This window comes from Macadamia integrifolia, chromosome 2, assembly GCF_013358625.1.
Source record: "Macadamia integrifolia cultivar HAES 741 chromosome 2, SCU_Mint_v3, whole genome shotgun sequence".
NCBI lineage: Eukaryota > Viridiplantae > Streptophyta > Magnoliopsida > Proteales > Proteaceae > Macadamia > Macadamia integrifolia.
The window spans coordinates 7,429,844-7,444,129 of NC_056558.1; the positions used below are offsets into that span (position 1 = coordinate 7,429,844).

Below are 14,286 nucleotides of genomic sequence, written 5' to 3' on the forward strand. Positions count from 1 at the left end.
AAATTATGAATATATATATATATATATATATATATTGAAAGTAGAATAATAGAACCTATCTAGATTCTGGAATCGAATGCGTGTAGACCAAGATTATTGGATTCTTTGAGTATATGTGAGAAATTGGTCTGGATTCTAGACCTGGGTCAAAAACTGGCCTTCGTCTACTAAGTCCTAGCATACTTGTTGGTTATCTGATAGAGACCTTGTTCTCCCATGTGTGACAATTTAAATTCATTCTATAGTCTACTTTGAATCTTGGATTTTAGATTTAGTAAAAAGTGACCTTACTTAGATATGACCTTAATTAAACATAGACAAGAGATTTACACGCCCCTCATGTATTGGCATCTCCCATGCCATGCCATGCCAATGGGGGCCGATGTGCCTTGCATTTCGTATACAATCTAGACCCACATGGTGAAGAAATGAGACAGGGTGTGAGAGTGATATTTAAGCCGCGGTATGTGTATTCTTTTTTCATTGAACATATAATGCATTTGGTATATACTCTAGACTTGTGCTGAACACTAGGGATGTAAATGGATCGAATACGGATCAAATTCAGATTGGATGTGTTCAGATTCGGATATTTTCTTATGAGATACAGATACCCCTAAATGAATACGGATGTAGATCGAATTCGAATTTTTCGACTATCCATTTACTATTTGACTTGTGTAATTTGGACCTTCCTCCTCCCAATGAATATTATTTTCTCTTAATCCATATTTATATGTTGTTTTAACTCTTTTCCTCATTCTCTAGAACCTATTTAAACTTCAAGAACCCTCAAAATCATTAATTGATTATTTAATCAGATCGGATAATTATTTTTTGGATGATTTGGATTTTAATCTGAATATCCTTTAACCGGATATGGATACCCCTAAATGAATACGAACTTGAATCCAGATTTCGACTATCCAATATTTACATCCCTACTGAACACCCATCTTCATCTTCTAACTAGTAAGTGTTGATATTCTTGCTTATTCTAGATTGGATCCCCCTCTCCAACCCCCCCCCCTTTCTTCCAACCCTTTTATGGTAAGTGTTGACATATTAATGTATATTATTTTGAGTCCCTCTCCCTCTCCCCCTCCCCTCAATCCCCTTTTATCCTTTTATGGTATGTGTTAAGAGACTTGCTTATCAAGGTGAAGACCATTCAAAATCTATGTCTAGATTCCAATGCTTTCAAACAAAAATGGTTGGATTCCTTGAGTGTATGTCTCAATATGGATTCTATAATCTACATTGAATCTTGGATTTCAAATTTATAGTAACAAGTAACATTAATTAAACATGATGTCAACTAAACAAATAATAAGTTTGTTCTAGGTTCTAGACCTTGGTTCAAACCCTGCGTTCATCTAGTTAGTAAGTGCTGACATGCTTGGTTACCCAATAACTTCGCATGAGGTGAGTTAAGCTAAAGTGTGCCATATGGTATCACTACATACACCGCATATATACGCAGCCCTAGAGACTCAAATTGTTTAGGTTTATAATCTTTGTAGCCCAGGCCCACAAGGTGCAATCCAACCATGTTCTATACTTTTTTGGGCCACACTGGCTAGGACTAGAACAAGCTTAGCATACTAAATATCCGGTCCAGTAAGAGCCAAGAGCCTGACTTGGATGGCCTTTTGAGTGGCCCACATGGATTGGGTTTCCAGGGCAAGCATATATTGTCAAGCTTTGATAATTTGGAGGAAGTAGCCATCCTCTTGTCACCGATTCTGCTACTCCATCTTTGCCCTGATTTCACAGAGAGAACAGAAACACAGAAACCCTAGCCAGACACAACGAGAACTCAAAAATCCGGGGAGTTATTAGTGGTAAAATCCGAAAGCCCCTCACAAATTATAAAACCCTCTCGTTTTTTCACGGAACCCACCTCACATGAGCGATGAAAGTGAAACCCACTAACATAAACCACCTCGCATACCCCAAGATAAGATCCCACTGGTTCAATCACCAGGTCGTGCGAGTCAGCATCCAACATATGTCCTTCATTCTGTCATTACAAAGATAAAAATGGGTATATTTGAAAATAAAAAGGACATATGTTGGATGCTGACTCGTACAACCAGGTGATTGTACGAGCAGCTGATCCATTTTGGTATACCCTTCTCTCGATCCTTTTTTTTTGGTATTTTTTAACTTTTTCCTTTTTCTTATACAAACAAACAGCAAGAAATTTTTCTCTTCATTTTTTTTTATTCTGTCTATTTCTATCTAATCAAACACAGCCTGACAGTAAATTATCATTGTCACTGGCAAAAGTTGTCGTTATCTTGCAGATTTTCGAGTCCACTTATGAAATGATAGGATTTACTCTAATTGAAAAAAATATATGTATATTGTATTAATGGATAAAAAAGTAAGATTACAAATTAACTTTTGATACATCCGTTAATTAAAAAAAGGGTAATTTACAATGCCACCCCCTGGAGAATGCCAGTATTATAGGAACACCCCCTCTGTTTCGCCAAATTAGACTCAGGCCCCCTATCATTAGTCACCATTAAGAAATATACTTTATATGCTGATGTTAGCTACTATATTTTGTTTTAAATACCAAAATGCCTTTACTAAATGTGAAGTACCTAAAATACCTATGTAATATGTCCTATCCCCAAGTCAATAGTTACTATACCCTTACCCCAGATCGAGACCTAATTTACCTTTTTGGACCACCCGCAATCATTTAGAGCACGGGAGGTCATGGCGGGGTCTCAGCTCGTTTTACCTACCTTTTCTTCTCGATTTACCTTTCCTACCACTGGGTCACATTCCAATATACAATAAACAAGCCGTGCAACTGGCAAGCCGGGATTCAATACTCTCCCCTTCCACAGGGAAATCAGATCACTTTCCCAGATTTGGAAGCATCAAAATTCAATATTTTCCTTCTGTTTTCATTGGCAAAGCATAAAGATTCAATTTTTTTTTCTCCTCTCAAAAAGCATACAAATCTATGTTTGAGATGAGTATGGCAGAAGGAAAAAACCCTATTGATGAAGTGAGGACAGGGATGCACCACCAGCTCTTCCACCTAGTACAACTCGTCAATGGCGAGGAAGATGTTGCTAACAAATTTGCCCGTGGCCATTGTACCATTGGGAAAGAAATCGTTGACCTTGGCTTGGATCGGATCCATAAGCTCGCAGATAACTGTACTAGTCTTCAAGGTTTTCTGGTTTTTAACGCTGTTGTTGATCTGGTCTGGGATCTCTTCTCTTGGAGCATCTATCTGTAGATTACAAAAAGAAGTCAGCTTGGTTTCACCGTCAATAATGATGAACCATAAACCAGAACTATGTATGAAAACCCTAACAAAGTCCAATGTCTGAACTAAGTTTTCTACTTCTGCTACGATTATCTGAGTTATTTCTTATTTTTCTTCTTTACCTTTCTTCTTATTTTTCTTCAATGAGCCAAAGCTGGGTGCTCTGAACAATCCCCGGCGGTTTAAAAAGAAAAAAAGAAAAAATACATCACAAATGGTCCAAATCTATAGATGTAATCCGAAGCCCGTGATGCCAGATCTAGATAGTAGAGAGACGAGTCAGTGGAAGTGAAGAAGGAGAAGGAATCTCCATTGTCGCCGTCTCCGTCACCATTGGGAAAAAAATCGTTTGCAATTCCGATCTCGTACAATTTCGTGAAATACCATCTTCAGGGGGTGACACGTGTATTGATACCAATACAATGGTCCAGATCTAATTTAAATGCCTCTTCACTGATTTAATGTTTTATTAGTTGTACCAGATCTGGACCATTGTATTGGTATCAATACACGTGTCATCTCGTGAAGGTGGTATTGCACGGAATTGTACGAGATCGGAATTGCAGACGATTTCAACCCTCACCATTGCCGCCATCAGGTTACAACATGAGTTTGAGTTAATAAGGAGGGTATAATGGTCATTTTAACCATTTATTTAACAGTGAATGATGGTAAGATACTAAGATGTCTAAGTTTAATTTGGTGAAATAGAGGGGGTGTTCCTATAACATTGACATTCTCCAGGGAGTGACGTTGTAAATTACTCTAATGGAAAAAAGTACATTTATGGAGAAACGAATCAATGGCTAATAAAAAAAAGGGAAAATTGCATGATTACCCATTTTTAGGTCTCCCTTTACAAAATTACCCACAAAAAGTTTTGGTTAACAAAAATACCCAAAATTAGGTTTGAGTTTACAAAACTACTCACCCAAAGTTTTAGTTAACAAAAATACCCAAAATCAGGTTTGGGTTTACAAAACTACCCAAAATAGTGATTCTTCATCTTCCACATATAATCATGTATTTTTTTATGACTAAAACTTTGAGTGGGTAGTTTTGTAAACCCAAACTCAATTTTAGGTATTTTTGTTAACTTAAACTTTAAGTGGGTAATTTTGTAAAGGGAAACCTAATGATGAGTATTTTTGTTAACTGAAACTTTTGATGGGTAATTTTGTTAAGAGAAACCCAGAAATGGGTAATCATGTAATTTTCCCTAAAAATTANTTTTTACAGTTTCCAAGACTACAAGAGAAAGTGCTTAAAGTGAACCAAAAACCGGTCCAAGCTTGAACAAACTTGTCCAAAGGAACCCACTCAGTGATACCACATCATCTCTTCTATAAAATCCTAAAGATTATTCTCTCTCCTTATCACTTCACAAGATTTTGAAGATACCATACAAAGATTCCTTTCTGATTTAGTCAAGATTGTAAGATTTTGGTAAATATTGCAGGCAAGGAATAGAGTATGTTAATTTTGGAAAGAGTTTCTCTCTTTCATCACACAACATCTCAGAGAATGAGGATTTTTACTAAGATTGAATTTTATTTTATTTTATTTTATTTTATTTTTTAAAGAAGACTTATAGAAGGAAGGAGACACGACCAAAGCCCTATAAAAGCCACTTCCATCCTCTTAGGATTATTATTCCCCTTAGTTTATTTTTTAGTTTTTTTTTTTTTTTGCCTAGTTTATGCTTAGTTCTCTTCTCTCTCTCCTTATGTTTATTCAAGTTTTTATTCAAGTGATTAATGATAATGCAATTCAATTTTTAATTGTTAGTTTGTTTAATTATTATTTTACTTTGTTAATTTAGTTCATAATTTAGTTAATTTAATTAGTGCAATCCATAGTTCTAGCTTTCAAACTTTCTAGTTCTAGGAAAGAATTGATTCAAGTGACAATAATCAAGAGTTTTCAAGTTAAAGAGAGCAAGTTCTTCATTAATAATTCTGTTCCAATACCATTACTCCAAATCAATCAAGTTGCAATTCAGCTTATACATAATTAATGTATGACAAAGTTTATTAGTAGAATTAAGATTTATTTAAATACAAGTAGTGGAGTTAGGATTTTTATGCTTTTTTCTTTCCCTTTTTCTTGTGTTCTTATTTATATATGTGCAATAATTGAAGGTGATGCCTACAGTAGTGCCTCTCCCAGGAATTCGGTCGATGTATTGAGAATTTTTCTTTACTTAATTGCTTTCTATTTCAGTTCTTCATTTGTTGGTTGAGCTTTATTATTTACATATTCTTTTTTTTAGTTGTTATTTTTCAGCATTTATTTTAGTTCTCTAATTAAAGTATTCCGGCATTAGAACTGTTTAATTTATATGCGTTAGAACTGTTTAATTTAGATATTGAATGTGTAGGTCATTTTCTTTCGTTTATATGCATGTTCTAGGACCATAATCTAAAATCAACCATCTCTTGTTCACTCTCGCTATACTTAGAGTAGGTAAGATAGAGTGACTTATCTCCTTGTGATAGACCTGTTGTCTATAATATACCATACGCTTGCAGTAACATATTTTTAAACTTGAATATTAAACCTTAGATTCATATTCTCAAAAGATAGTAGCAAGATCCAGAGGATTTCTACTCAAATCGAAGGGTTTCATTTTGGGTTTCATAAAGGCTTAAGGAGTAAGGAATATGGATTTACTCACCTCAAATTGTAGATCTTGAGATGAGGATCACAAATCCGGTGTCGGATTCAAAAGATCTGACCCCGACAATCCACAGCGATTGTTTCCTTCCCCATTTTCTTCTTCCTTCCTCTCTCATTTTTCTTCTTTACTTTTCTCAACTACCGTGTAAAACAATAAATGAGGTGAAAGAGAGATAATAAATGTTATTTATAGTGGGGTAAAAATATCTAGTGACCAGATTGGTAGGTCACACTGGTGGGTCGACCCACCTATGACCACCCGCCAGTCGGCCAAAACTTAGCCTAAACATCGGGGTTTTCGATGGGGCTCGGTCCCGACATGTATTTCGCTCCCTGTAAACTATTTATATGCATACTCAATATAAAATACGGTTATGTACCTTTATTGTGCGTACATGGCCTCGTGATACGTATAAGTATACGACTTCTGTACACGGACTATACTAGGCACTGACTCCAGATCATTTGGCCAACCTGAGTTCAGAGTCACCCTTGTCATCATGTTCCATAAGGTACTTGCCCCGACTAGCTCAGGTTCAGGTCCTGCAAGACCAAACCGAACTAACCGAAAAATTAGACCGAGTTTAGAAAGTAAGGTATCACACACCTGCATTTTACAAAGCACAATAATAATCAGGTACTCAGGCGGGTTAGGGAAGGCTGGGTTTTCTATGCCTCAACCCAGGCCTGGTCCAACCCCACATAGGGTTAGGTTGGGTTGGGCCAGGTTGGCCCTCATAGTCGAGTTAAACAAGTTTTGGGCTCAAGGTAGGTTAGGGCAGGTTCGGATCGTCAGTGCTAAACTTACACCCCTAATAACAATAATTCTCTAGTTTTACACAAAAATGCCATCCATCAACAACTCCAGCCTTACCTTCTTCTCTGACTCCCTGTCGGAGAGGTCGAAGGTGAATTGCAGCGGTGGTTCCCCACTCTTTTGATTTGGAAAGTTTGAGTTGAAGAAAAAACTTTTAGAATCCTCTATTTCTCGATCAACGGCTTCTGTTTTATTTTTTAATTGTCATAACTTCCAGAAGAGGATTGAAGGAGCCGGATAATTCCACATGAATTGCTCTCCTTGTCAGTCAAAGCCTTCACAAATAGCTTGAAGAATAGGAATTCTGAGATACATGCCCTTTTTTGCACTGCAATACACCAGAAGGGTAGAGAGAGAGAGAGAGAGAACTAACCTGGCAGAGAATTTATTAATACCTGAACCACTCAATTACATCATTTCCATCCAAACTTGCATGAGTCGATTGCAAAGTAATGCAACGAACAAAAATCCATTTTCAAAGTATTGATAGGAGCATATTGGATGCGGAAGGTCTATTCTTCAGCAACAATACCAACCCCACCTTTCTCTAGCATGTCAAAAAATGCTCTTGATCTCCTCTGCTCATTCCAGTGATGCATTTTCCATAGCCCTCCTGCAAGCAACCCAAGGGTAGACCCTAAGATAATCTCCTTTACCAAATTTAGTCCTTTCAAAGTGACATGAGCAAGCTTGTGGCCAGCCATTCGCTTGAGCAGTCGAAAATATTCCCTGCAACTTCAAGTAAATTGGAACATTTCGCGAGCGAGCTTAATGATTTACAGTAAATAGGAACATTAAGCGAGAGTTGAAAATGATAACGTTATTTTTCTATGCCATTTTTCTTTCCTTCCTTGTGAAGGTTGATAATTGTTTGAGCAAATACCAATAAATATGATAAATAAACTAAGACAGATGGCACAACACAGAGATTTAACGAGGTTCACAAACCAAGGTGGTGTGCTATGTCCTCGGGAAAAGAAGAAGAAGTTTCACTATGTAGAAGAGAGATTACACCTAAGCAGTGGTGAGAAAACTCGCCCTGAAACCTTAGCTCGAAAAATCCTTAAAAATACAATGACTTTCTCAACAAGACAACAGTACATTATATACTCCAAGTTGAAGGTTGACCCATTGGATCATGGTCGATCCGATCGAACCATACCACGGGGGCTATGCCCCCGCACCCCATACGTGATTAGTGATGGGCTCCGGGCCTAACGGCCCAACCCCTCTGCTTCCATCACAAATCTCAGAAAACTTCGCATTCGGGTCGCCACCAAAATATATCGGAATGGGTCAATCTTCAAAACGGGTCAAGAATTCGAGACAAACTTAATAATAATCATTCTGAAGTTAGAATTGACAACGTTATTATTTTAGCAAAGATCGTACTTTGGACAAATCGCTCTCTTGAAAATCCATCATTGTCAACCGATCGCTAGAAAGAGAGAATCCCCAAATTTGTAGATTAGCTGCAAACAGAAGGATGTGTCTCAATACCCAGTATGCATACATGTCGTTGTTCGTCGTTCGCCTTTTGTTGCCCACCAAGGAAGAGGAATACTTTGATAAGTGACGACGACGGTGAGGTGCTTGCTGGCGAATGCCACAACGAAGGTCCGAAGGTCCGAAGGTCTTGGCAGCACCATAGCTTCGATTGTCGTTCGCCAAGGAAGATGTATATCAAGGTAAAGGGTGAAGGAATAAAAACACATTATTGAGGGTAATATGGGTATTACTGAAATATTGTACGAATTAAACCGTAAAAAGTTAACAGGGTGAGTCTTCTTGTAAAATTTAACATACTACAAGGGAGGTGGATGTAATTTCTAAAAACACAGGGGAAGGGGATGTAATAAGAGCAGAGTACAGGAGAGGGGGATGTAAATTCTTATTTTTATTTTTCAGCTCTAAAGAGGAAAGAATCTCTATGGGAAAACATGCTTGGCTATTTCAGACGTGAAATCCATGACGACTGGCAAAGAAAAAAAAAATGTGGAGGACCTATTCAATGTCCAACCTATGATCATCTGAAAAGTTCAGTGGATAATTAAAGATGAAACAGGTTTATGTTATGAGAACATATGTGGTGCTGAGAAATGGAAGAGATCGTTAACAACAGTAATTGCACTGGACGCCTGACCGTCAATGATCGATCGCAGGAAAACAACAACAATACATGTTTCACCATCAACGATCGATCGAACAGGTCTTCTTCTCTTTTATATTTCATCTCTAAAGGGGGAAAGAGGATCGAAGGATCTGTTAACGTAGGATTGGGTTTGGGTCAGAACAGGAATAGGGTCGTGATTTTTCTCTACCATCCTCTCTCCTCATCCTCACCGTCCATGTGGCATGGGACAGATGTCATGTTCTGAAGGTAGAACTGCTCCTAACTGCACAAATTGAGAATTGTAGAGGATCTAGATCCCATTGTATTTCTCCATCAAATGTAGAAAAGGCAGTGGTAAAATTGGAATAAGATTTGTAGGTTATTTTTTTCTATTTTCTTTTCAGTTTGGGAAGAAAAGCACACTGATGTAAGGGGCCACGTTGCCTTTTAGGGGACCTTCTCCCAGTAGAGTTTTGACCTGAGTCATAGAACAATTGCAATTTTATAGGCAAAATTGGAATGTTATTTGATGTGGACGTAAGTGGTCATCCAAGAAAAAAAAAAAAAAAAAAAAAAAAAGGTCTAGGTTTTGAATGACATAGAGTCATCACCTAACTTAGGGTATATGACCAACAAATAAAACTATATATTGACTATATCTGAATAGGTCCCAAAAAAAGATTAAGCTTGTGTCCGTGCAAACTAAGGAATGTATTTTCACCCAATTAAGTCGAACTTCCATTCGCTTGGTGTTCCATGTAAATCACAACGTGCCAACCCATGCATATGTACCACGATAAACTTAAAAGGAAAAACAACAACAACAACAACAACAACAACAACACTCTGAAAACAACAATACATCATGACATGATTAACCCCAAGAAAACAAAAGAAGGGATAAAAAAATAATATCAAAAAGATATTCGAAAATTCATATGCAAAGGAAATAACTAATTTTCTATAATGCATGCATAAATGGAATAATAAAAGTAAAAGTGAAATGAAATTGTGGATCATTAGAGCAATATTAAACACTGTGAAAAACTAACCACATCGTCAATACTAGACTAAAAGGCTCGAGAAAAACTTATAAAATACAACCCTAGCGTGAAGATCATAAAATCTGAAAAACAGTAAGCAAATTAATAAAAGTAAAATTGTAAAAATAAAAGACATCGGATAAATTTAAAAGAAAAAAAAAATTAAGAATAAAAGGTGATGAGGCATATTAAGTAACCATGTAAAAATACCCATGAAAAACGTATACCAAACCCAAAAACATCTTAGCTTGTTGCTACTGCCCTACTCACTGCTCTACTGAGAATAACAACGATGTGGGTTATCCAAGCATTGGAAGCCACTGACTCAAGAATCCAAGTCTAGGTCAAAACACTGTAACATGCACATTAAAAATCTATTTTCGATTATGATTTATTTAGAAACTCATTACAGGTTATTGCTGTTGTAACTTGGCAGTGACCGAGTCCCAATCCTATTTTCCAATATTGACGTGAATGCTGATTTGGCAACCCTGTAAATTTGTACCTGTTCGTGCAAAATCGAGCAAGTCTCTACACATTGGACTCAACTCCTTTTTTTTGTAGGAAACTTGAAACTTCAAATACGCTACAAGCAAGAGCCCTCACACCTTTCATCTCGTCTTCCTGAGCATTAATGCACAAAGCAAATCTCACTCTCTTTTCTCTTCTTTTCTCTCTCTTATCCTGGTTTGAAATCAATGCATCATCAAAATAGGCCAATCACAAACCAACCTTAATGGAGTGAATGCAACCTCCAAAAATCACCCAACCACATTCAATGGCTCACACACATAAGGGAAACTTCTCTCTCTTGAAAACCGCAGGTATCATCCTCTCAAAACTCACATTTCAACCTTCCATTTCAGATAGGGCACGGAATTCTAAGAATTTTGTAATTTGAATGGACCAATTTAGCCTTGTGGTTGAAAAGTTATGACACTTACAATTTGGACCAACTGGAATCTAGAGAATGAAATCTTTCCAGGATAGCAAACAGTATGCTGGAGGCATAAGGAACAATGGCTTCAATCTCGACCGTAGGATCTGACTTCAAAAAGGAACCCAAAATCTTATCCATAGGATCTGCATAACGGTCAGATGATCTAAACCTTTGGATCAACATCAGTTGCTGACTTAAGCTGACGCAATTGTCATCCGCTGACGTCACCAACAGAACCGCTGTTAGCATTTGATTAGTTGGCGCAGTGCATGATGCAGAGCGTCGTCAGATTAGTCGTTGAAAGCAGGGGATAAACATGGACCCTGGATTGGCTTCCTAAGATTTCAAACAAATAACAACTCGTCGATTAGAATCTTCAGCGCCTGCACAAGCGCGCGCCGAGCACACGAGTTGAATCTGATTGTGTGCATCGTGCTAGTAGTGGACTTGATGCACCTGAAGAAACATAGGCCTCGTGAAATCATCATTAGCGCTAATGTTAGAGCAAAATAACGTCATCCCTTGGATTTGGTTCAAGGCTACATGGCCTTTCTAGATCCTTAGACCTGGTATCTCCTCAACTCCCCTTAATTACTTAGTGGCCCCTCCAAACTCAAATATGTGTGCTAAAAGTCCCCTTAGACATATTCTTCAGAAACTGCACAAAGACCCCTCAAACATAAAATTGTGTGCTGAAAACCCCAACCAACACCGAGAGCTATTCGAATTTTAGATCTTGGAATTTTTGTATAGGTTTCATGGAAATGGCCATAACTTCTTCATACGACTTTGGAATGAGTCAAAACGAAAATTGTATGGACCAATACTAGAGTACAATTTTTCAGAAGACCCAATCGTTAGATTCAGCCATGCAAAAGATCAAATTGCCCCTGAACCTTGCATACGCTATAACTTCTTCATTTGATATCAAAACAGGATGAAACCAGGTGCATTGGAAAGAATAAATTATGCTCGTATTGTTACATGTAGGATCTGTTTTCCAAAAAATTCATTTTCAATGTAAAAAATGTGTTCGAAATGTAAATATGTAAAATTTACCAGTTTTGGTCCAAAAATCCGCACCACCACCTACCATGGATGACCAACTCACTTCAGACACCACTGCCAACTGGGGGCACACTCTCGGACAAAATTCATTTCCCTTATTTTAGATTGCAATGAAAGAAGTCCTAGCATATGTTTAAAGTTTTGTAAGTAAAGTAAATGTATATAGTTGAAAATAATGAACAAAACATATGGGGAAAAATTGGAAAAAAAAAAGATTCAATATCTTCTAGCGGCAACCGCTCCTAATAGATAATAGAAAAAAAGCAGCAGAAATTGCCTCTAATAGTGATGGGTGGAACCATTAGCAGTGGCTGAGAACCGCTTCTGGATAAGAAGATTTAGATACATTTCAGAAATGCTAGTAAAAACCATCTCTAAAAGACCTTACACGGGTGTTTGATTGAAACACCTCTACTGATTTGTTGCATGACACACAAAAGAGTTTATGTGGCATTAGTAGAAACCACCCTATTTATGATAGAGGCAATTTTTTAAGCTTTAGAGGTGTTTCACTTGTTGGAATTTAAGTTTCAAACTATAGTTAAAATAATTATTTTAAAGTGGACTTTTTGAATTTAGTTTTTTTTCATTCAAGTGTCTTTTTTATTTTGTCTTTAGCACTTCTGAAGTCATGATGAACTAAGACATCTCATAATGTTTAGTCTCATATTGGGTTAGGAGGAAAGAAAACTAGGACACATTTATGGGATTGTTTCTTAAGGGTATAAGCCCTTTAGAGAGGAGCTCTCCCTTTCAAGCCGAGCCGAGCCGAGCCAAGACAAGCCAAGCCGGGCCAGGCCAGATATGGGTGTGGGTGTGTCCAAGAACCTATTTTTTACATGTTGAATTTCAAATTCAAAATTATAATGTACATATATACTTATTTGTACATGCACATGTATGTATCGGTAGATGAATACATTGTCCATGCATAGTCACATATGTTATCTGTTTAATACTTTTGTCCTCGATTTTATTGAATTTATGAGTATTACCTTTAAAGATGTTTGTATTTCTCTTGAATTGAATCACCCTCAATAGAGGATATAAATACAGTTCATTTCGGAACCCTAGTTGACCATGTGTGATATAGAAAGACAATATTACAATGAGTATAATAGGAAGAGGAATATATGTTTCCATAGAGATGGTATTCCGACATATATAGAGTTTCCATGTGAAGGAGATTCTATATATGCTGTTGCCACATATGGAGATACTATATTCGTCATTACACCCCCTCAAGTTGATGGTCAGCTGGACAGAGCTTCAACTTGTCTCGCATGAATTGGAAACGAGATGTTGGTTGGGCCTTGGTAAGAGCATCAGCAAGCTGATCGTTGGTGGAGATAAATTGAACGGTCAGCTACTTCTGTGCAACCCGATGGCGCACAAAGTGAAAATTGATTTCCACGTGCTTGGTCCGGGTATGGAAGACAGGTAGGTGGCCCCCAACATTGTTGCACCATAATATGGGGGCACCCCGAAGAGGTATGCCAAGCTCATGAAAGAGAGATTCCAGCCAAATGAATTCCACCGCTGCATCAGCCAGAGCTTTTTAATCAGACTTTGTGGAAGATTGAGCAGCAATCTTCTGCTTACAAGAACACCAAGAGACGAGATTGTTGCCAAAGTAGATGGCATAGCCACCTGTAGATTTACGATCATCACCATTACTAGCCCAATCAGCATCAGAGAAGGCCTGAAGTGTAGAAGAATGCACAGATCTGGTAAACAAAAGACCATAAGTCCGAGTTTGCTTCAAATATCGAAGTATGCTCTTCGCAAGGCTCCAAAGTTCTTTTGTTGAAGCATACATGAATTGACAAACCTAATTGACAAGGCAAGCTACATCTAGTCTGGTAAGAAGCCAAACTGAAGGAGAAAGGTGGATAGCCAATGAAACCACACCGAGTGTGCCTATTTAAGACCGTATGAGGATTTATGGAGGCGACACATGATTAGGGCGTGATTTATTTGTAAACCCAGGGGGCTGAGTCATGTAGACCTCCTCATGAAGCACACCATACAAGAAGGCATTGTGGACATCAAGTTGACAAATGAGCCAGCCATGAGTAACAACCAAGGATATGATTGAACGGACAGTGGTTGGTTTAACCATAGTGCTAAAAGTCTCTGTATAGTCCACACCATGTTGTTGATGGAATCCCTTGGCAACCAAGTGAGCTTTGTATCGGTCAAGGGTACCATCAGCGTTCCATTTGATACAGTAAACCCATTTGCACATAACCAAATTCTAAGATGAAGAAGGAGGAGCCAAGGTCCACGTGCCATTGCGGACCAGGTCGTTGAACTCCTCACTCATTG

The 14,286-nt window shown here is 37.7% G+C and overlaps 1 protein-coding gene across 1 annotated transcript; it reads right to left on the reverse strand.

The window, feature by feature from the left end:
- Window positions 1-7,306: 7,306 nt before the first annotated feature.
- LOC122092809 (cytochrome c oxidase subunit 5C-2-like) lies at window positions 7,307-7,498 on the reverse strand. Its single transcript, XM_042663105.1, has one exon. The coding sequence runs from the start codon at window positions 7,496-7,498 to the stop codon at window positions 7,307-7,309; it is 192 nt and encodes a 63-aa protein (XP_042519039.1).
- Between the last annotated feature and the right edge of the window lie 6,788 nt (window positions 7,499-14,286).